This window comes from Vigna umbellata, chromosome 5 (genome assembly GCF_029865625.1).
Source record: "Vigna umbellata cultivar VRB3 chromosome 5, Vumbellata_1.0, whole genome shotgun sequence".
Classification (NCBI taxonomy): Eukaryota; Viridiplantae; Streptophyta; class Magnoliopsida; order Fabales; family Fabaceae; genus Vigna; species Vigna umbellata.
The window spans coordinates 68,254,920-68,276,374 of record NC_142169.1 but is presented as its reverse complement, the minus strand read 5'-3'; the positions used below and the strand labels follow the sequence as shown (position 1 = coordinate 68,276,374).

Genomic DNA, 21,455 nt, shown 5'->3' with positions numbered 1-21,455 from the left:
ACGATTGGATGACGCTGTATCAGACTTAGTTTTAGTAAAAATAAATCTGTTTTTTTCCAACTTGACCTGGCACAGCCGCCATAAAAGGCAAAAACTTTTCAGTTTGTAATAATAGTATTTTCTAGCAAACTATTATTCAAAATTATAGTAAATACATTTTACTTATTTTATTTACATCATATTTTTCATAAATTATTTTTCTACCCCTATCCGTTATGCTCTCTACTTTATTTTACTTTTATATTTATTTACTTTAAAATTATGGAAAACAAGAGTAAACATCGAGTTTCCCACTTCTCTTGATTGTTGACTATAATTATTTCTCTGCTGTCAGGGAAGATAATCATTATTCTTCTAGTACTCAGAAGAGAAATAAAGTAAATAGAAAAAAAAATAGTAAAGATGGGTAAAAGTAAAGTTAAAATTATGTGTTTGGTTGAAAAAATAAAATAAAAAATAAAATAGGTGAAAAAATAATAAATCTGACTATTTTTAAAATCAAGTATGTTATCTTTGTGGCACACCACACCATCTAATTAATTTCATCCTGTCTTTTATTTTTCTTTATATTTAACCAAACACATCTCAAAAGAATCTGGTTGGATGATTGAGAGCCACTTAAAATGGAAACAGAGTTTTTTTATCAAATAAAAAGGAATCATTGTAGTCCATGTAGATTCTCTAACTAGGCTATCAGCATGTATTATCTAGATAAAATTCTTTTCAAACAACACAAACACCCCAGTCTTCACCTGGTCTTCTTGCACCCTAGTTCACTTTATCTCCGTTTAATTCAGAAGAAAAAGAAAAGAACACAAGATAAAAAAGAATAGAAGAAATAACCGGAAAAAAAATTATTTGCTTTTAATGAAAACAGTGACTGGAAAGAACAATTTCATTTAAATCTTGTTTACTGATAAAAAGTAAAAATCAAAATTTTAAAAGATCCTAATAATTGAGTGATCACAATCTATTGGTTTCATTGATTGCGTTTGTAGTTATGCAAAAACACTTTTTTTTCTCCTACAACAATCACATATATTGTATTTTGTTATTTATATACATACATTTTTTTTGCTTAACTTCTCATTTATTTTTCCTATATATTCACTCATCTTAATTGTTACCTTTTTTTTTTCATACATCAATTCTCTCTTATTTTCCTAGCTTGTCCCATACCGAAAAACTTCGTTAGCATCATTGTAGTGGTCACTGGTTTGTTTGTATTTGATTTAATAAGAGAACTATAAACAATAAAAATAAAGAAAATAAAGTCAAAATAATAGATGCATGTAAATAAGAAGAAAAGTTTATGACAAAAAATTTCTTCGCTGGTTTAGATCAATGAAAACAAAAACGAAAACAAATAAACTATAAAAATATTTAATATTCAACAAAAATAATACAAGTTATGCTGTTTTTAAAATATATATTTTTTGAAAGTAAAAATTAAAAATTACAAAAAAGAGAAAAAAAAAACCGACATGGTAAAAGTATTAGATGTGATGGATGAGAGACAAAGATGTATGTAAAATAGAAGGAAGATTAGAAAATATTCAATGTTGTTTCACTATTACCCTGGAAGTGTGAGGTGGCAATCAATTAATGAAGACCCTAAGTGGTCCACACTCGTTCTCTCATTCTATTTACCTTTCTAGTTTTTCTATTTATATCAAGCAGTTGTGGACTAGTCCTTGACTTCTCCGTAACCTTTTCCAGCCAGATCATCATCATCATCAATCTCTCCTACTTTCCAAAATTTCCCTGAACTTATGGATGAAAGCTGGAGTGAGGGGAAAAGGAGAATGAATTATAAGGAGGAAGAAGATGATGATTATGAGGAGGAGGAAGAGGAGGAGGGAAGTGAGTACGGAGAGGACGGTAGGAAGAAGAGGGTGGTCACTAACAAGAGAGGCTCCAAAGCTGGAGGCTCAATGCCACCTTCATGTCAAGTTGATGGTTGTAATGCTGATCTCAGTGATGCCAAGCCCTACCACAGGCGTCACAAGGTTTGTGAGTACCATGCCAAGGCTCCTGCAGTTCTCATTGCAGAGCAGCATCAACGGTTTTGCCAACAATGCAGTAGGTAGGTTGACAACCTTAATCAGTCTTTTCTATGCAATTTAACTGTTCCTTTATGTTTTGTCTGCGGATCCAGCTATATGTGGTTTCTTTAGAACTGCTTATGTGTATACCCTTTGCTCTTTCCAATCAACCCTAGCCAGAGACAAAACTCTTAGGTTATACTTGGTTCAAGTGTCAAAACAAACAGTATATGAAATGTGTCTGAGGTTCTTTTCTGTTTTCATTTCCTTCCTAGCATAGAGCTTTTGGAGAACGTTAACTGACAGTGTCTAACTGTATTGCCTTAGTTCTAAGAAAAAGGATTAACTCCTCCTTAACATAGTCTTGTCGCTGTGTACATTATTATGCATTAAGTGCATTTTTATGGAATGTGTTCAAATCGAAAATCGATTAACCCCAACATTTTGTGCAAAGGTATGAGACATTCTTGATGGCAAACTCTTTGTGCTAAAACAGGGACGTTGTCTGCCTTCAAGAAGAACATAGAATCATCCTAAATGGCACTTACCATTCCGTGTATAGAATGAATAGCATTTTGACTCAAGGTTTCGCTTATATTTTGGTGCCATTGTTTTTAATCCATGAAGTTGACAAGACAAAAAGTGCCGATCTTGTTTCAATCCATCAGATTGGACTATCTTCCATGAAGAGGGAAAATTGGGTTGATTTCAACACAATCTGATTATCAATCATTTTGATTTAGGGTAATACAAACCCATCAATAAATGACACATACATCCATTTCTAAAGAAAACTGCAAATATGTTGATCAAGAACCACCTATTTTTGAAATTTCAAGCTACTTGAATTCTCAAAACGATTTCATATAAAATATTATTTCTTTTTTCTTCTGGGAAAATATAGGTTCAAACATGTCATTCTATAAGGTACGTTTAAATAATTTTCTATACAAGTGTTTACTAAAGAAAAAAAAAATCACAGATGAAATCACCTTATACAATTTTGAATTTTGTAATAAAATTGTCCCATCATACTTTCACAAAAGCCGCTAATTTTACTTTATCTTTTAAATAATATCAAGACCAAATAACTTAGATATTTGAAGGTGTCCTTTTATAATGTGTCCTTTTATAATGTGTCCTTTGATGTTGTTAAAATTTCCTATGAGTTGAGTAAGAAATATTTTGATTTCCCAGGTTTCATGAGCTATCAGAATTTGATGAATCAAAAAGGAGTTGTAGAAGGCGTTTGGCCGGACATAACGAGAGGCGTCGCAAAAATGCATCTGAATATGGGCATTGATGAATTGGAGAAGAAAGAGTATTGATGCAAGATAGTATAACAATAACAACAACAAAAGTGCCGTTTGCCATTAGGTGTGCAAGAGAAGGCAAAGCAAGCAAGAACAAATAATTTAAATAATGTCTCCCATGTTGTTGGCTCTGAGAAAGCTCTCTATCTTCTATCAATTTTTTTCCTATATGTATATCATATGCTAAAATTGCTGTGCTTGTTATGTCCATGAGAATATTATAAAATATCTTTTTGAAATATGTATATGTTTGCTCAATCTTTTTACCATACGTCTTTCTCTACTGTCTTGTACTTTAAACAGTAACACTCGGTATCCAAAACTAGAACAAAAATATTGCCCAAAAGATGAATTTAAGAATTCAACCAGATGCTCTTTTGAGAAAAAAAAAAGCAGTTATTTGTCACTTGATCACTAACTCTAAGTAAATATGTATGCATTACAACTTAAAAAAATATATAGACATTTTCTAGTTATGCTACATGATTTCATATTTTATGCGATGTCGAAATTTGTTTGTACCCAAGATATGTATCTGTATTACTCAATTAACAAATGAAATTTAATCACATTTTAATTGAAATATATAAACTTATCTACTTTCTGAATAATTAAGGATTAAGTTTTGTTGAGAATATAAAAGGTGTAGTATATATCTTATATATATGTCTCACGATAACATTTATTTAGTGTAACTTTTTGTAATCTTATACAATAAGGTGATCTTATCGAATAGATAACTCTCCATCTAATTAGACGGTAAAAAGTTATTATAAGTTCTCACCATATCGTATCTTTATGATTTTGACTTGAGTTATTAATAAAAAGTTAACATCTCATCAAATCATACACAATGTCACAAATTACTAAATTATTTTCATTTACCATTTGTAAAAAAAACATATAATTATCCAAGAATGCATATACATGATGCATCATTTTAAAAAAAAATTAAACATATAACTACAAAAAAGAATATAATTTGAGTAGTTCTTTCGTAAAAGATAAAATTAAAACTGACTCTACTTTACTCAAGTTATAAACTAACTCTTTCTTGCTCGAGTTATAAACTAACATTTGAACAATGAAACATCTTTATTAAATTAAATATCATTTCACTAGAACAATCTTACTTTAGAATAAAAAGGGTAAAGAATGATCTCTTATTTCAATGTCCAAATTAACTTTGTAAGTAATCAGACTATTAAAAAAGAGAAAATGCTAATGTTAGATTTTAAGTGACAATAATCACTTGAACAAAGAAGGTCTTAAACAAGAGTGAATTATTATGATTTCTCTCCCACTCCTAATACTATGCTAATGGTGATTCTCAAATTAATATTCATTAAAGCCTCATATTTACCAATATATTATTTGTGTTATTTTTTTTTATTATTAAATGAATATAACTTTCCTTTATCACTCTAAATCAATATAAACAATAATTCATTTTTCATAAAGAAAACTTCACGTATAACCCAAATTAAAATATAAAAATAAATATTAAAAAAAAAATTCAAATCAAAATTATGATCTTTGAACTCTTAATTGATAACATGATAAAGAAAAATAAAGTATGGTCTCAAAACTTAAAGAGAGAATAAAAATTGAAATGATAATAATTTTTGTAAAATAAACAATAATATGTGTGATTTAATATTTCTATCTTGAATAAACGAAATAAATATAATGAATCTTCAACTCAATAAAATAGCATGTGTAATTTAAATTGTGATTTTCATAAGATTATGATTTTCTATAGTTAATTATTAATTTTTAACAAAAAGTATTATACCAACAACAAAATTTAAAATATATCTATAAATTTAAATAATGAATTCCCATCATATGAAATATCTATAAAATTTTAATATTAGTTATTCATACTTATGTTATTGAAATTTAATTTATTTAATATTATCCACTTTCCTTGTATGTAATCAAATCAATTTCAAATTTTGTTGAGTTCGACAATATATGGATTTATTTTTCTTGAGACTAGTTAAAGGTGATGGTTAAATGATTAAACGATAACTAATCTAAGAAAGGAAACATGTAAATACCCAAACTTTTAATAGAAAGGTAAAATAAAAAACACAAACTAAAGGTGTGAAAATTCTCTACTTTGGTTAACAAGAAAATAAAGTACTTAGTTTTATTGAAAATAAAGATTCAGAGTGAATTCAGTGCTTATTCCATCATAAATGTTTGAGGCAAATGTTGACCATGTCAGGGCAAATTAATCATTAAAGGTATTAGGAAAATCTTTAACATCAAATCACTTTTGTTTAATCACAACATTTTAATATAACAAAAAAGTTAAATAAAAGTTAAGGCAAAATCTTATATAAACATATGTGTTAATTAGGGTGATGAATCAAATTATTTATTTATTATTTATATTCTTAGTATGATTCATCCAAAAAAAAGAAATTATTTAATTAATCTGTACAAAAACATAAAAAATATAGATGAGATCACTTTCATTAATATAATTTTATGTATAATTAGTGATTTATTTTTCTTTTTAAGATTCAAATTGATCTTCCCATTAATACTCAACTGGGGAAAATTAAGTAGTCAAAATTTCAAAACTAATTTTCTTTTAATTTTTAAATAATTTTGAAAAAACAATTTTGAATTTTGCTTACAATTTTTTTATTTTCCAAAATATAATTTTAAATTTAATTTAATTTAATTTCTTTAAAAATGCTATTATTGTGGAAGGGTGAGATATTTTTCAATAAAAATAATGCATTAAATTGAATTTATAATTTTATTATCTAGTTGAATAATTTAAAATGAATTTTATTTTGTAATCCAATTTGTCATGCTCACCATTCTTCAAAAATATATATTTTAAAACAAAATTTGTACCGCAAATAATTTTCATTTATAAAATCTTAGGGGGAAAAATCCAGCAAATTTTTTTATAGTAAGTAATTATCAACTTGTATTTTTTGTGGGAAATATCCACAAATGTGTATGTAGAAAATAACAGCAAATATTACCTATTTCACTACTATAACTTTTTACTGATGTTTCCACGAATTTGAATACTATAGTTTTCCAGGGATTAGGTAACTATGACTTTTCACTAGTGCTCCTTACAAATATTTCGCTCAATTTCATTTTCCATGGGTTTTTTTAGATGAGTTGTTTCAAATTCACATTGCCTAAGAATTTTTCTTTTGAAAGTTGCAAACTGTATTTCAAATAATTAAATCTATTATACATTTTCTTTGCTATCATTAGACCTACTAAATAAAGAAAAGTTAAAAACAAAAAATACACCATGAAGTTTAATAAATTTTAAATCTAATATTCAACCAGTTCAACAGCAAATCCAAACATATCAATAGTTATAAAAAGAATTCAGTTCAAGCAAACTTGATGTCCATCTTGTTGTGTCCTTGTTAATGGTTATGTTGTTTTTATTATCCTACAAGGAAGATATGAAATAAAAATATCAACAAATGTCTCAAATTAATAATTGAAAGTTATTTGATTAATAAGGTTTTTTTTATCATATATATATATATGAGATCATTTCTTGTTAAGGGATTTGCATGCAAAGATAGAAGAAATCTGCAAGTGAATAAAAGGAACTAGATATATGAGATCATTTCTTGTGAAAAAATAAGATTTTTTTTTCTTCCTCCTCATAAATTAATTAATTTTTTTTTGAATTTTTAATTATGTTATTCGTTGTCACATCGAATATTTAGAGAAGCTATTGTAGAGTGGCATCGTGAAAGAAACAAGCAAATTGGAACATAAAACTATACTATTCGAAAGATATGTAAACTATGTTGCACATTTTTTGTAAGTAAATATAAAACCTGGCACTTGCTTATTCTGAAAATGACTTCACTTTGTGATGAAGCTTGTTTATTAATACTGACAAATTCCTCCAATTCCTTTCACAACTCCACAGAATCTACTTGAAAATATCACTGTATTCTCAATCACTCATCACAAAACTTTTAACACCACCCACTTTAAGTGCTACAAATCAACAAAATGGTCAGAAAATAATAAAAACATAATGAAGGAATTAATATCAAATAATTTCTTGAACCCATGAAAATTTGAGTGGATAACATTTGAATTGTGCATATGCCCTCTACTAAATAAGTAAAATCAATTTTGTGTTTGAAAATCATAGTTTAAAATAATTAATGACACAAATCAATTTAAAATATGTGTAATTTTAATTAATTTCACACAGAATGTTAAGCAAAATAAGCTTCTATATGTTTTGAAGTTAGTTGCCTGTTAAAAAAAATCTACCTTAACATGACAATGTGTTTTTATATCTAACGAAAATCATATTAAATTTATGGTAAGATAAAAACTTGAACCAATAGCTCTGATCACCCGATTCTATTCAATTATTTGCATCAATTTAACTTTCAAATGGTCACTTTAACTTTATTGAGTTCAAAGTATGGGTATCATATGATTAGATTGATATGATTTTTTTTGTTTAAATTTAATTAACGGTTTAAAATTTTAACTTTAATTGCATAGTTGTTTTAAATATCTATAAGAAGATGCTTTTTATTTATGATAATTAACTAATTTTGCTTCACTTGGCTAATCGGGCCCATTCGGGTCTATACCCATTTTTTTGCCACAAGTATTGAATGCTGTAAATATCATTTTGAAAAGAGAGAAAATTAAAAATATTAAATTTATCTTTGGTCTTTACAATTTTATGTATTTGTAATTAAGTTTTTGTAGAGTTTAATTGTGCATTTGCTCTTCTAGTTTTCTAAAATTAAATTATTTTAAATTTTATTAATATATCATTATTATTAATATAAAATGTTATGAGTTTGTTATAGGTTAATATTGAACCAAGATTGCTTAATTTTAGAAATTGGAGACTTAAACGTGCAATTAATTTTTTTTTTGAGAAAAAAAGATACACAATTGCAAGACTATAGGATAAAAATATTTAAGTTAAAATAAATTTAACTTTTTCATAGACTAAAATTTGTTTGTATACGAATTAAAAATTTGATTTAAGAGAAATTATAACAAAAAAAAATAACTTTTACAGATTAACTCTTACTTAAAACTAATAGCTTTTTTTCAATATTTAATGGATTTCTTTAGTGTGATTCTTAAAAAAACTGTATTTAATTTAATTTTCTTTTTATTTAAAAAGAGTGAATGTGTTTCTTTTAGTTAAATTCGTGTTGACACTGTTTGAGACGAGATTTCGTGTTAATGATTTTATATTTTTTTTCTACCTTTCAATCTTGGTGTTATTCTGTTACTGACATGATATTTTTCAAAAGTTACCAACATTAATTTAATGAAAGAAACTATATTATTTTTTAAAAATAAATAAGAATTAAATTAAAAGAAAAAAATTAAAGATAAGAATCTTCGAATATTTGGAATAAATATGTAGTTTTTTTTAAGAAATTAAATATATATTGAAGTATATCATAATATATTGCATTAAAGAGCAAAAGGTATGAAGGTGTCAGTGAACATGATTTTGGTCACCACAAAACACAAGTAGGCTTCAACTGGCTTCCATTGAACGCTATTTCTTATCATAAAGAGACCCATTTTCAATTCACTTTGAGACAACTATCGGCCCTACGATAGCCCTGAATCTAAACTCAACCACTTCCAACCCAACACTGAATCGAATCTGTTACGTTGATTTGGTTTAAATCAATAAAGGAGAAAACACTTTTTTTTTCTTCATATAATAAGTATAATATATTTTATTTTTAGTATAATTATTTTTTATTGGAATTTATATACTACAAATAATTCCATTAATTTTTTTATCATAAGTGAGTAATAGCTAATTAAACATCATTATTGATAAAAAAAATAATATTATATATGATGGGTTTTTTTCAAAAAAAATTATTGGGAAGAGATTTTATAAATATGATATAAGTCAAATTCATGTAAGGATTAATATAATTTTTAATTTGAAACCTCCCAACATTGTATTTATGTCTTATATATATATATATATATATATATATATATATATAGTTTAATTTTATATTTTTTTATTTAATATGAGATTTAAATTCACACATTTTGATTATTTCTAATTATCTTTTAATCATTAAATTATTAACTCTGGTATTATTAATAAATCTTCGTGAGGAGAAGTTTATTAAAAATAAATATTGGGTTTAATTCACATAAGCAATTAATAACACTTTTAACTCAAACCTTATTTATTGGGCTTTTTTCTCATATGGTTTAACTTTATCATTTCTATCTAACCAGCAGAAACTTAAATTCACACACTTGAATTATTTCAACAATATATAATTATTTTTGTTTGTATAAAAACATATTTATGTTATAAAGTTTTTCTATTATGTTCATGGACAACAACTTTTATAATTTAAGATTTACTTATCATACTTTTGATAAATTAATTATGTTCTTAACATCTACTACCATGTATGTTTCCTCTTTAACGTCTTTTACGAAAATATCTTTTTGCATAAAGTTTATACAATCAAGTAATCATTAAGGTTTTTTTTTATTATTAACCTCCGTATTAGGAGGGTACCATGATATTGTTTTAATATTTTGTCTGAATAAGCCAAATTTCTTAATAAAATAAGTTCTTACTCATTCAAAAATATAGCGAGGATGAGTTTGTTCTAAACCTACCAACAAAGTGTTGTTAAATGACTATACAAGGTTGTCGTCAATTATATAGTTAAAAATGTCAAGTTTAACGTTGTGTTTGTTTTTGCGGATTAACTAATCCTGAAGAAAAAAAAATTAGTGTTCCACTCGTTTAATTCAACGGATTCAAGGTGATCTACAAGTGTAAATTTGCAAGAAAGAGCAGATAAATGATCCTCAAGGAGATAAGAGAAAAGAAAATGAATTAGAAGAAAATGAAGAATAAAATGATATTATTGTGTTTCTAGGAGAGGTTATTATGTTTAATTCAAGTATTTCATAATCAAGCTAAAAAATCCAATTACTAAACTTCAATAAAATTAGATCCATGAGCTATGGAAGAACAAATGAAATGGTTAAATATTTGATAAATTTTAAAATTCATGTAAGAAATTATCAAATTGTACAACAACAATAATAATATTTAAATTTATCGCATTTTTTCTAAAGGAAAAATAATAATTATTATTTAATTTTATCTATTAAAACATTTTTAAAAACTTATCATACCTATCACATTATACATAAACTTTCAAGAAAATATATTTTAAATTCATTTAAATTATACAATTTTTTCCTTAATCCAAAATAGATGTTACTTAAATTTTGATTGCATTTTCAAAAATCTTTGAAACTTATAATGAAAGAATCTTGAATTAGATTTGAATAAAAAAAATAAGATTCAACTTTACAATTCAGTTTAATGCATTAAATCAGAAATCACAGCGAAACTATATTACTTACATGTATTGACAATAACTGCAGATTTTAAATCTTGATTAAAATGCAAAAACCAAAAGAAACAAAGACTTAATCAATTCGCTTAACAAGAATTTAAAGATTAGAGAAGGGAAAGAGTATATATAAATTGAACAAAAAGGTCTATCAATAGTTTCTCCTATAATTACTTGATCTGTCCCAAAGAACAAAACAGAAACAACTGGTTTGAGTAAAATCAGTTTTAAATTTCAATACAGTACAAGTATAATCGTTTAGAGACTTTTAAAATTTATTTTCTTGATTTTCTTTCTGCTAACAATTCAAGGCATAAACTTTCTTTACAAGAAATGTAATCATAGGAATGTATACATTGACAAGTCGTTTGCTGGCAATCCTTTGCCATGGCCATTCAGGTAAACTGTGACTTTATCAGAGACTATAACTTGCTAGGAACAACTTCCTTCGGAAGCACTCCACTCTTTCCAACATTGAAAACGTCCTTTCTTTCAGCTATAAACTTTGCAAACCGAGAACCCTTCTCTTTACTTTTATTGTCTGTAGCAGACTGAGGTGGATCATGCACAGAGTGAGGATTAGGATATGATGGCCGCATCAATGCCCATATAGATGAAAGGTATTCATTTGACTCGTCTAGAATCTTTAGAAGTGATAAATCCTCCATGCCTGCAGTGGGAAAAGTAACATCATCAGATGTCAACATACTATGGGTACAAAGTACAAAATATTTAGTATTTTTGCCAACGGTTATGACCATATTTGTTTGATTTCCTTAATTTCTGAATTCTAATTGTTGTCATTTAGATTGTGTTCCTTTTGGTACTAGTTAGACAAGGAGAGATGAAGTGGGAACACCATGAGTAACATTCATTGTCGGACCAAACAATTAGTTAAAAAACATACCTTTTGAGAATTTGGAGATGGGTGCCAAAGCAGCAGATGGAATGCTAAAATTAAGATGAGGTATTACTGTTCCTCCACCATGCCTTGCATTGCTGTGTCAAAAACATTATATAATTAAAGATGGAAGTTTAATAATATACGACCATTCAGGAACAATCAGTAAAGAAAATTAATGTCATAAAAGCTTATACTATACAGAGAAACAACTGGACCAGACAGAGCACCTGTGAGTAAAAATAGGATCAAGAAATGACAATATTGTGCAGTCATGCTGTAGAGACAGGAAGTCTCTAAGCTAAAGAATTTCATCGAAAAGAATCATATTGCCTTAAAAACATAGCTTCAGTAAAAGGGAAAGGCAATTTTGATTTGCAGATTATTGGTTTCCTGAGAGAAAAATCCTGCCGACAATCCAAAACAAACAATAGAACCACCTATTCGTGTATATATTCTTATTTTAAAACTACGATCCTGAGCTACAATGCCAATAGAATCAATGTGACAAATGACTAGCAATTAAACAAACTCAAATCTAGTGGTTCGGCACACAATGACCAACAGGAATAGGAGAAGGTGGTATGGTGGTATTGAAAGTTGGTGGCAATACCTTGTAACCAGGCCAATCATGTGACCATCTGAATTGATAACAGCACCGCCACTAGCACCAGGATGAATAGCAGCAGTTGTTTCAAGCATTGCCGGGAAGTACTCACGATTGTGCAGATGCTCAGGTTGAATGGGCAGATAAGATTGAGGAGTCTTTGCCTCAACCACTTTTGCTACCACACCAGAGCAAACAGATGGGAAGAATCCTAATGAAAATATATGACTTCTGAGGTTAGACAAGAAATAGAAAAAAAAAACCACCGCAATTGAATTGGTTGTTTATAAAATTGGATACAACACGTCAGACTAATCACCCGAATGAAGAATTATCACAATAGAAACATAAAGCATAGCAAAAAAAAATAAAAATTCAAGGATAACATCCAATGTATCATTTGCATTAATGCATATTACCCTTGATGATTTTCACAAACAAGCTTGTATTAAAAGACATAAAAAATAAGCACAGGCCTAAAGATTAAAATACCCAAGTATTGGAGTTGATTGTAATATTCTCAGAACATACCTTAGATATAAGGTAGCTTATTAGGTTTACCGCCATACTATTGCAGTTAACTATATGTGGTTAATCCCTGTATACCATAGTAATTTTTATAATTAAATCGCAGCCCCAGGTCTTGGGTTGTACCTAATCTTTTAAATTATCATCTAAGTATTATTGATGGGTTTGTTAATACTAGGAACTAGGAATCCTTATGAATTCATTACCCAATATTCTACAGACAAGTTTGTCAAGGACCAACAATCCTAAAAGCTTATGATTTTCAAAATGGTTTTATCCCTAACAAAGCTTAAGGTGAGCGAGAGAGGATTAATGATTCTTCTCCATTACTCGATCAATTTTATGGTTCATTCAGTAACAAGGTTTGTTTTTTGGTAGATCTACTCAATGACATACAAGAGGGAACCGGTATCAACCAGAGGCAGGCCGACATAGCACTAGTTCATTTTTTGCATTAACAGAATTAAAATAAAATTAAAGGAATTAAAGTTTTTGTACTATGACTATAACTTTTTTGTTCTTGCTGTACTCAAACCGGAATATATCAATACTTGTATTGAACCAACTATTTATTTACCCTTTTTTGCACAACTTTGTTGAAGTTCCAACTAAATATAGTTGGAGCTGCTGAAGCAAGAACATAAAATGACAAAAACATGAAAAATAATAAAAGTTTAAAGGAACTCCAGCGTTGCAGAAATGTAATCATAAGCAACATTAACTTTCATTTTATAGCAGGGCATCTAACCAAGAAAGAAACAGATCGATTGGGTCAGCAAGGTCATACCACGCTTTGGGCCAAATAGTCCATGGCCAATGACAAATGCCTTTGATCCAGTGGATGGCCTAGAAAATTCCATTGTTATAGGCAAAAGATCATCTAGAACAGATTCAAGCTGCAATAAGGCAACATCCCATGGTCCTTTACAAACATACACTACTTTTGCATCACACCAAATCCAAGGTTTGATATGATCAAGGCGTACACGTATGTTTCTACGGTTGTCATAAGTTGGATTCAACAACTTATATCCCCCCTGCTCATTGGCAGTGAAAGGATAAATAATTGGCATCTTTAACTGTGAAGTTTGACTAACTTGATTGCTTTCAACTCTGTTACCAAGATAGGCAGTTCCCTCGGACGTGGAAGAAGATTTTTCTGAATTGGTCCCATATCCTCTACCGCTTACATGTTCTTTCCCAAATCTCCATGGTTCCAATAGATGAGCATTTGTAAGTATGAGACCTTGAGAGTTAAGTAAAACACCAGATGCCCATACTCCATCCCCAATAGTAACAAGACAGACAGAAGGCATTGCCTTCTCAATTGGTAATGGTGAGGAACTACCAAAATATAAATGCTCACGTTTAATCCTAGAGCATACATCCAATTTGTCAGTGTCAGAAAAAGACCCAGTTCCCGCAGCATAAAGGTCACCCCCCTGATTACATAACGCTTTCTCTGTATTCTCAGGCCTATTGCGCAGCAAACCACTAGAAGCACTCACAATGGCCTCCCATGGAACCACCAGCTGTTACCGAATACTAGAGTTTTGCATGATGTGTTAAATTGGAATGGGCTAAAATAATGTCAAATAAGGAGAATGTAATCAAGGTACCTGGATTTCCGCCCCATATGTCTTCTGTCTCAATGGTCTGAGCAGGATACCAGTAAGACATGCATGCTTACTGAAAACTGGACCGCCTTCCATTCCTGGTAGATAGAGTATCAAAATTGAGCCAGAACCACTTCCATAAATGACCAATGGATTATGCAACAGAGAAATGGCTCACACCAGGAAGACACCGTATGTCAGCCATCAGCAATGATCCATCAGATGAATGGGAAGGATAGCTGTTTGCAATGCATCCTACAGAGATGCTGATTCAAGCAATTAACCATACCATGTCAAAGGATTGAATGACACCAAATTCCCAAACATTGCCATCCAATTCACTGCAGTGACTACAGTAACAGGCCCAATAACTGCTTATACAAATCAACGCATAGGCAATCCCAACAGCTCAAAAAATAAAAAACAGCACAACATAAAGTGACAACGAACAAGCAAGAAAAGTTTAACCATTTTTGAAGTAACATCCAGATTTTTTTTTCTTTTATTGAAACAAATACACACACACATATACCTGTTAAAAAAGTGCATAGGTGACAGGACTCCAAAAGGAGACCCAACTGCCAGAAGAAAATCACCCCTTTTATTCATGGCAGATAACTTTGTATCCAGCAAATCCTGATAAAATCACCAACAAAGAATACAAACAGAAAAATAATTTCAGATGTAATTAGTATGTTACAATAATAGTTAGTATAACGATTTCAACTAGAGAAAAAAAAAAGATAAATAAAAGTGAAAGATACCCTGAAAGATAAAGAAACACTCAAAATTGCCATTCTAGTAAGTGATTTGTATACAAGACTTGCACTGCCAGATCCTCCCGTGACCAATCTCTCCTGTAATATCATTAAAAATTCGTCATTCTTCATCTGAAAATATTATGTTTGCTTCTACATTTCATGATCCCGGAGATGTTATTCCAAAGGCGATTTACACAGTCAAGAAGAAGAATGATACTCTAAAAAGTAGCAGGTTAAAAGTTTACAAGGATCAATTTAAGATGAGTTGTACATCCTTTTACAAATGAACAATTTGATATTTTGCAGTTGTACCAATAAATTTTATTACAAACATAGCTATGATAAGTGTAATAATTACTTATTATTCACACTTATTAGAACTCCTTATTTGTCTTGTTGTTCTTTATTTTATGTTGAATTCTATGAAAAGATGCAAGACTTGTATATAGTTTTCATAGATAGAGATAATTACCTATTTTTGGTTTATTTTGCAGGAAAATGGAGGATTGGAGAAGATTAAAGAGATGATGTCAGAAGCAACCCGCCTAGCGAGTCACCAACACTCTCCCAACAAGATCTTGGCAGCACTAGCCCAGCCAAGAAGCCCGGCAAGTTGACAAGCTAACATGTCAGAAAAGCTACCTCTCTCCCAGCGAGAGGATATTCTGGTCCACCGAGAAAACACCTTTTGGTGAATGATTTAAAGTGTCAAGAGTGAAAGAAAAGTTTAGTTTTTGACGTGGAAACGAACCAGAAGCTCAAGACACGAGTTAAGGCATTTCTAGGGCTCAACAACTTTGTAGTTCTAGATGTATAGGAGTAGCTAAATTTCATTTAATTGGGATTGGATGTAATGTACCTAAACTCTTTGTAGTTCTTTCTATGTAATAGAATATCTTTCATATTTCTTGTGTTATATCCTTTTTATTCACTTGCATGATGAAATATCTATGCTATTTTGATGGTGTCTAATCATTGGAAAATGCGTTGGAACCTAGACATGGATAGAACAACCAAGACGCTTGGTTCTAGACATAGACCAAAGCTCTTGGTCATTCTAGACGTCTTTTCTTAATACAAATCTTGTGTTTGAACATTTAAGGGATTAGTATTTTCACATAAAGATTTAGAACTTGTCTCTAAGAGATTAGGGCTTGTATACTTGTGATGTGAATGCTTGAATATGTTAGAGATATACTGTGTGGATGAGTGCATAGAGTTTGGGTCATGATGTTCAACCCCGATGAGTCTTTACCTGTACATTTTATAACTTTTATATTTAGTAACTTTATATGTTTGCAACTTATTTGAATCAATCAATGTTTATATTCATTGTCTAAATTAGTAAGTAATCATAATTATCTAAACAAACACAAATCCCTTGTAAAACAATACTTGAACTTACAATCTATATTACTTGATTTGGTACGCTTGTCAAAGAGTTAACAAGTTTACAATCTCTCTTTCTCTATATCTATACATACATATATATTATATGTATGTATATATATATATATATATATATATATATATATATATATATATATATATGTATGTATGTATGTATATATATATATGTATGTATGTATGTATATATATATATATATATGTATGTATGTATGTATGTATGTATATATATATATGTATGTATGTATGTATATATATATATGTATGTATGTATTATTCTCATTTAAATCACTCTTATTCTCTCAAACATTTGTGTTTTCCTACAAACTAAATGCCAACTCGTACCCTTCTCAACATATTTCTTGATCTCATCTTCTAGGGTGTGAGACAAGGTAAAGTTTTCTTTCACAAAACTTAGGGGTCAAGATAATTTACAAGGCTCAAAGGGTTCACAAAGGATTCAATGTTGTGCATTAGGGGAGGGGTGGTCATTTGGTCAAGTAGCTTTATTTCACAAAACAACAAACGCCTTTCTCATATCCAACCAAGTGTGTGTACGCATTTATAAGAATCATGCAAAAATCAAATTCATAGCAACAACAACTTTCTCACTTGATCTCTATGCATTCTCATCGCACTCAAATATTCAATCCTCTGGGTCATAATTAAACAGGATCAAGAATTAATCATATTGCAACCACATCCATACATCTCAACAATTAAATTTGTAGGGATTTTCTCAAGATCACACAAGTTATCATGCAAGGAAATCAAAGCTCTAAATTCCCAAAAGAAAAAAGAAAGGCATCCAAAAACAAGGCTGACAAAGAAAGATCAAATTAAACCACCACATGAAACTGTTTTAACATAAACTAAAGTACTGAATATAAAAACTACAGCATACTAAAAGAAATTGAATATAAAAACTAGAGCGCTAATCACTGCTCTTTGCATGCTTTAGTTTCTTTTACCCCAAAGCAAAGCCTCATTTTACCTTGTGCAGTCTATTCAACTCTCACTTAGAATGAAGCCAAAAGGGATCCCTCCAGTAGACTACTACGTCATAGAAGGAATGATAATGTGTTGAGAAAAACATATAGATAGAAAAGATAAGCATATGCTGAAAATGTGTTTCGACTACACATATACCATAAAACTGTTTAATTTATAAATGTAATAAATACAAGACAATTTTTCTACTATTTACAAACAATGAACCAAGACATTTACATAATAATACATACTTTTGTCAAAGGTAAATCCAAAATACAAGTGTATCTAATACAGAGGTAATGCTTATATTCAACCATAAACATATAATGGATATTAAACATATTTATCAATGCATAGCTTTCTAACCTTTACCCAGAGTCTTTTTCTGTTATATGATACCAACTACATGAATATTCTATCACAAATTAAGTATATAAAGAAATCACTGGCCTCTAAATTTTTCTTACTATCTGCTTTTAATTTTCCTCCAGCAATTGAGTTTCCGTTCAACTGATTTACTCTCTCTACAAGGCTCCCGTCTCCACACATCCACAAACCTGAGAAGACCAGTTTCTACCATCTTTTTTACAGTAAGTGCTACCCCAACGTTCTCCATAATGTATTTATCCGTTTATTCCTAATCCTGTCTTGGCTACTATGTTCGCTCACCCAATGCATCATTCTCCTTCGTCATATTGAGTGAATTCTCTTGGTGACTTTCTCCACATAACATTTAGTTCCACACAACGTAGCAGACTAGCAGGTATTTAAAGGAGATATGAAGGAGGAAAACAGAGGAAAAAATTGCATGCATGCCAAAACTATAGAAGTTAGAGAGCTTGAGTAGTGATTGGATTCAAATGTACATGGGCTCCTTCTTTTCCTGTTTTATCTTTTGAAAAAAAGCTAAAATTTGACCATACAAAGATAAAGGGGAAATAGTGTTTGTTAGACACTTTAAATGACATTACAAAACTCAGAAGATAAATGTCAATGAAATTCAGTAAATACCCAAAGTCTTGGCATGGATTCAATAAAATTCAGTCAACTCTCATTTTATTACTATATTATTACATTCTTTGATCTCATGCCTAGAATAAAAATTCAAATTACAGTACCTTCAGGCATACAGACCAGCAAGAAAAAATTTCCAGGGTTTTTTAAATTGATTGTTTGCTCCCAGAAGCAACATACATACATGCACTACAATAATCCAATCCTGAGTTTAACTGCCTTTTTTAAGCAAATATAATACAAACTGTGACATACAAGTCACATCATATGTAATTGATGAATGCAGAAATGCACTTAAGGCATTTCAAATTGGTAAGATACTTCCAGTTTCAGTACTCAACAGTGACATCTCTTCGTGTACAAGTACAAACTTTTTAAGGTAAAGTAATTCATCACAACAGGTAAAAGGAAACTTTTTAAGAACAAACTAACCTGAGTTTGAAAAACATCTCTAGAACGTTGAGAATCATTATTGTAAGATGCCAAAGACCAACCAACTTCCCATTCAAACTCTGGTAAACCCAAAGATGCTTCGATAAGTGATTGGAGACAATCAGATGAAGTAGGAATATCAACCTGCATGGTGCAGAAATCTAATGAGCATTGAACTAGAAAATAGCGGTTAATTATAAAAGAAAAAAATCGTAGCTTATTGAGAAACAAATAATACAAATTTAAATTTAAATTTAAATAAACGATGGTATAGAAGTCACACCACATGAATCCTAACATTGTTGTTTCTCAAAAAACACACGGGGCAACAGATCATTGACTATTTAGAATATAGCACAATAAGGAACTAAATTGTTCAAAATGCTTACTAATGACAAAAGCTGCGCTATAAGCCAGCAAGGTGTTCCCTGATTGGAATGTCCATTTGTGTTCTCGGTCATAACATCAATCCGAACACCAGAAATCAAGTCTGGCCTGCCCTGAAAAGCACAACTTACACAATTTAAAATACACACGCACAAAGCAACTTTAGAAAATATAAAAAAACAAATAAATGATTTTAATTTGATGTTGCAGTGGCAGTTTTCACAGATAATGCAAGAAATTGTAGACTATGACGACCATATTAACAACCCAAACACTTCGACGTTGCGGCTAAAATTGATGTTGCGTTAACCTTTTCATCTTAATTAATTATAATATCTACGGACACCAACCTGAGGAATATTTTCTCTATGTTGAGGGGACAGAAAAGGTTCAACAACCGAGGCAACTGTCACAACAAAAACCCTGTCCTCGCAGTTACCACCATAGAGACGGGTAGCTACTTGAGCATCATAGAGGGTATCTGGTACAAGCATCCCCGAAGCTGAAAGAGTTGTTTCACCAGAACTGCGCATACCCAGAAGGAGAAAACCAAAACCCGCCACCATAAGTTCACAAAAAAACGAAACTTCTAATAAACAAAAACAAAAACAAGATCACGGGTGGGGTTAGAAACCGGTATTGATGAAAAGCGTGTTTTCTCATCTTCAACCCTTTTGGGTCCTGAAAAGTTAATTGCAAGCTGAGTGAGCGGTGATAATAGAGTAAAGGGCGGCGCGTTTGAGAAGATAGGAAAAGAGAAACTCACGGGACCGCGAACTCTGACCATGACTGCGAAATTCCTAGCACAGCTAACGGTTTCTAATGGAACCATTTGGAAGAGTGAGTACGAAGATGAAAGCCTTCAATTTGAAGTTCAAGCTACATATCCTGCTTTGGGTTTATTGTTCCTATTGTATAACTATTGCTTTAGATTTTAAGTGAATTTATTTAGTAATAGAATATTTTTCTTAATTTTTATCTATTATAAATTACATTCTTTTAAAGATTGTCAATAATTGATCCTGTTAAAATAAGTAAAAAGAAAATAGTTTTATTTTTAAATTTGTTCATAAGCTTTCAACTATTTGATTAACATCGGATTTTACCCTTTCATAAGCTTCACGCAAAATATATATATATTTGAGATTCAACATTCTTTAAATATAATTAATTTGATATTTACTTTAAATTGATATAAATATATTAGGAGTGTCATAAATCTTAATCATTTTGTAGTTTATAGCTTTTAATTTTTTTTTCCCTTCCACCTTTTTTCAATTTTCTTTTCCTTCCTTTTTTTTTCAATTTCCTCTTCCTTCCTCCCACCACTTTCTTCATTCATACATTAAAAAGTTTGCAATTTTTTTGAAGTAAATTCTTCAATGTGGTGGGAAATGAAAAAAGAAGGTAGAGGGGGAATGCTAAGAGGTGGAGAAGGCAGAAAATAATATAAGTTGACATTTTAAAACTATTTTAACACCAATTTAACAAAAAATCAAATTAAAATTCTATTTAAATAATTAATATTTAATTGAATGAAAAATAATATAAAGATCAAGCGAATCATAAATATACTTATAGAAAAAGAAATACTAATTAAGTGTGTGTATATATATATATATATATATATATTAGCAATGTGTACCGGATTTTAGTATACAAAAATACCCTTATATATCATGAATTCTAAGATTTAAGGTTAAGGATATTTTAATAATTTTCATTCTCAAAACTAAAAAAAACCCAAAACTTTTGCTCACCTCTCTCATTCCTCTCAACCCTTTCTCTTTCATCTCTCACACTCCAACTCTCTCTTAGTCCCACTTGAAAAAGCAGAAACATTTGCTGTTAGACAATTTGCCTTTGTAAAGAGTTGAGTCATTGACATATTCACCTTCAGACAAAGATTTATTCAAGATCTCTTCAATTTCACCATCTTCACTAACCTCTCTAATTTCATCATCTGCATATGTTTCATCTCTAAAAAAACCCTCCAAGCCAATTATCAATTCTTTCGGATGCAATTA

General features: G+C 29.8%; 2 protein-coding genes across 2 annotated transcripts; one reads left to right on the top strand and one right to left on the bottom strand.

Annotated features, from left to right (window-relative positions):
- The first annotated feature begins 1,694 nt into the window (after positions 1 to 1,694).
- Positions 1,695 to 3,603, top strand: LOC124833209 (squamosa promoter-binding protein 1-like). Its single transcript, XM_047307628.2, has 2 exons — positions 1,695 to 2,086; positions 3,243 to 3,603. The coding sequence occupies exons 1-2, from the start codon at positions 1,773 to 1,775 to the stop codon at positions 3,346 to 3,348; spliced, it is 420 nt and encodes a 139-aa protein (XP_047163584.1). The 5' UTR covers positions 1,695 to 1,772; the 3' UTR covers positions 3,349 to 3,603.
- A 7,286-nt stretch (positions 3,604 to 10,889) lies between these two features.
- Positions 10,890 to 20,340, bottom strand: DEG15 (protease-like protein). Its single transcript, XM_047307606.2, has 13 exons — positions 20,195 to 20,340; positions 20,063 to 20,109; positions 19,779 to 19,953; positions 19,431 to 19,541; positions 19,042 to 19,185; positions 15,199 to 15,291; positions 14,967 to 15,070; positions 14,615 to 14,700; positions 14,438 to 14,532; positions 13,606 to 14,350; positions 12,297 to 12,501; positions 11,690 to 11,781; positions 10,890 to 11,452 (listed from the first exon to the last, which is right to left on the bottom strand). Exons 1-13 carry the CDS (start codon positions 20,258 to 20,260, stop codon positions 11,205 to 11,207), a joined length of 2,211 nt encoding a protein of 736 aa, XP_047163562.1. The 5' UTR covers positions 20,261 to 20,340; the 3' UTR covers positions 10,890 to 11,204.
- Positions 20,341 to 21,455: the final 1,115 nt, after the last annotated feature.

Excerpts from the sequence above, each read along its gene's own strand:
- LOC124833209 (XM_047307628.2), top strand. The coding sequence starts at position 1,773 with ATGGATGAAAGCTGGAGTGAGGGGAAAAGGAGAATGAATTATAAGGAG. Across the intron at positions 2,087-3,242 it reads TTTTGCCAACAATGCAGTAG|GTTTCATGAGCTATCAGAAT; the intron begins GTAGGTTGACAA and ends TTGATTTCCCAG.
- DEG15 (XM_047307606.2), bottom strand. The coding sequence starts at position 20,260 with ATGGTTCCATTAGAAACCGTTAGCTGTGCTAGGAATTTCGCAGTCATG. Across the intron at positions 19,542-19,778 it reads ATAGAGAAAATATTCCTCAG|GGCAGGCCAGACTTGATTTC; the intron begins GTTGGTGTCCGT and ends TGTGCTTTTCAG. Across the intron at positions 15,292-19,041 it reads GAGATGTTTTTCAAACTCAG|GAGAGATTGGTCACGGGAGG; the intron begins GTTAGTTTGTTC and ends ATGATATTACAG.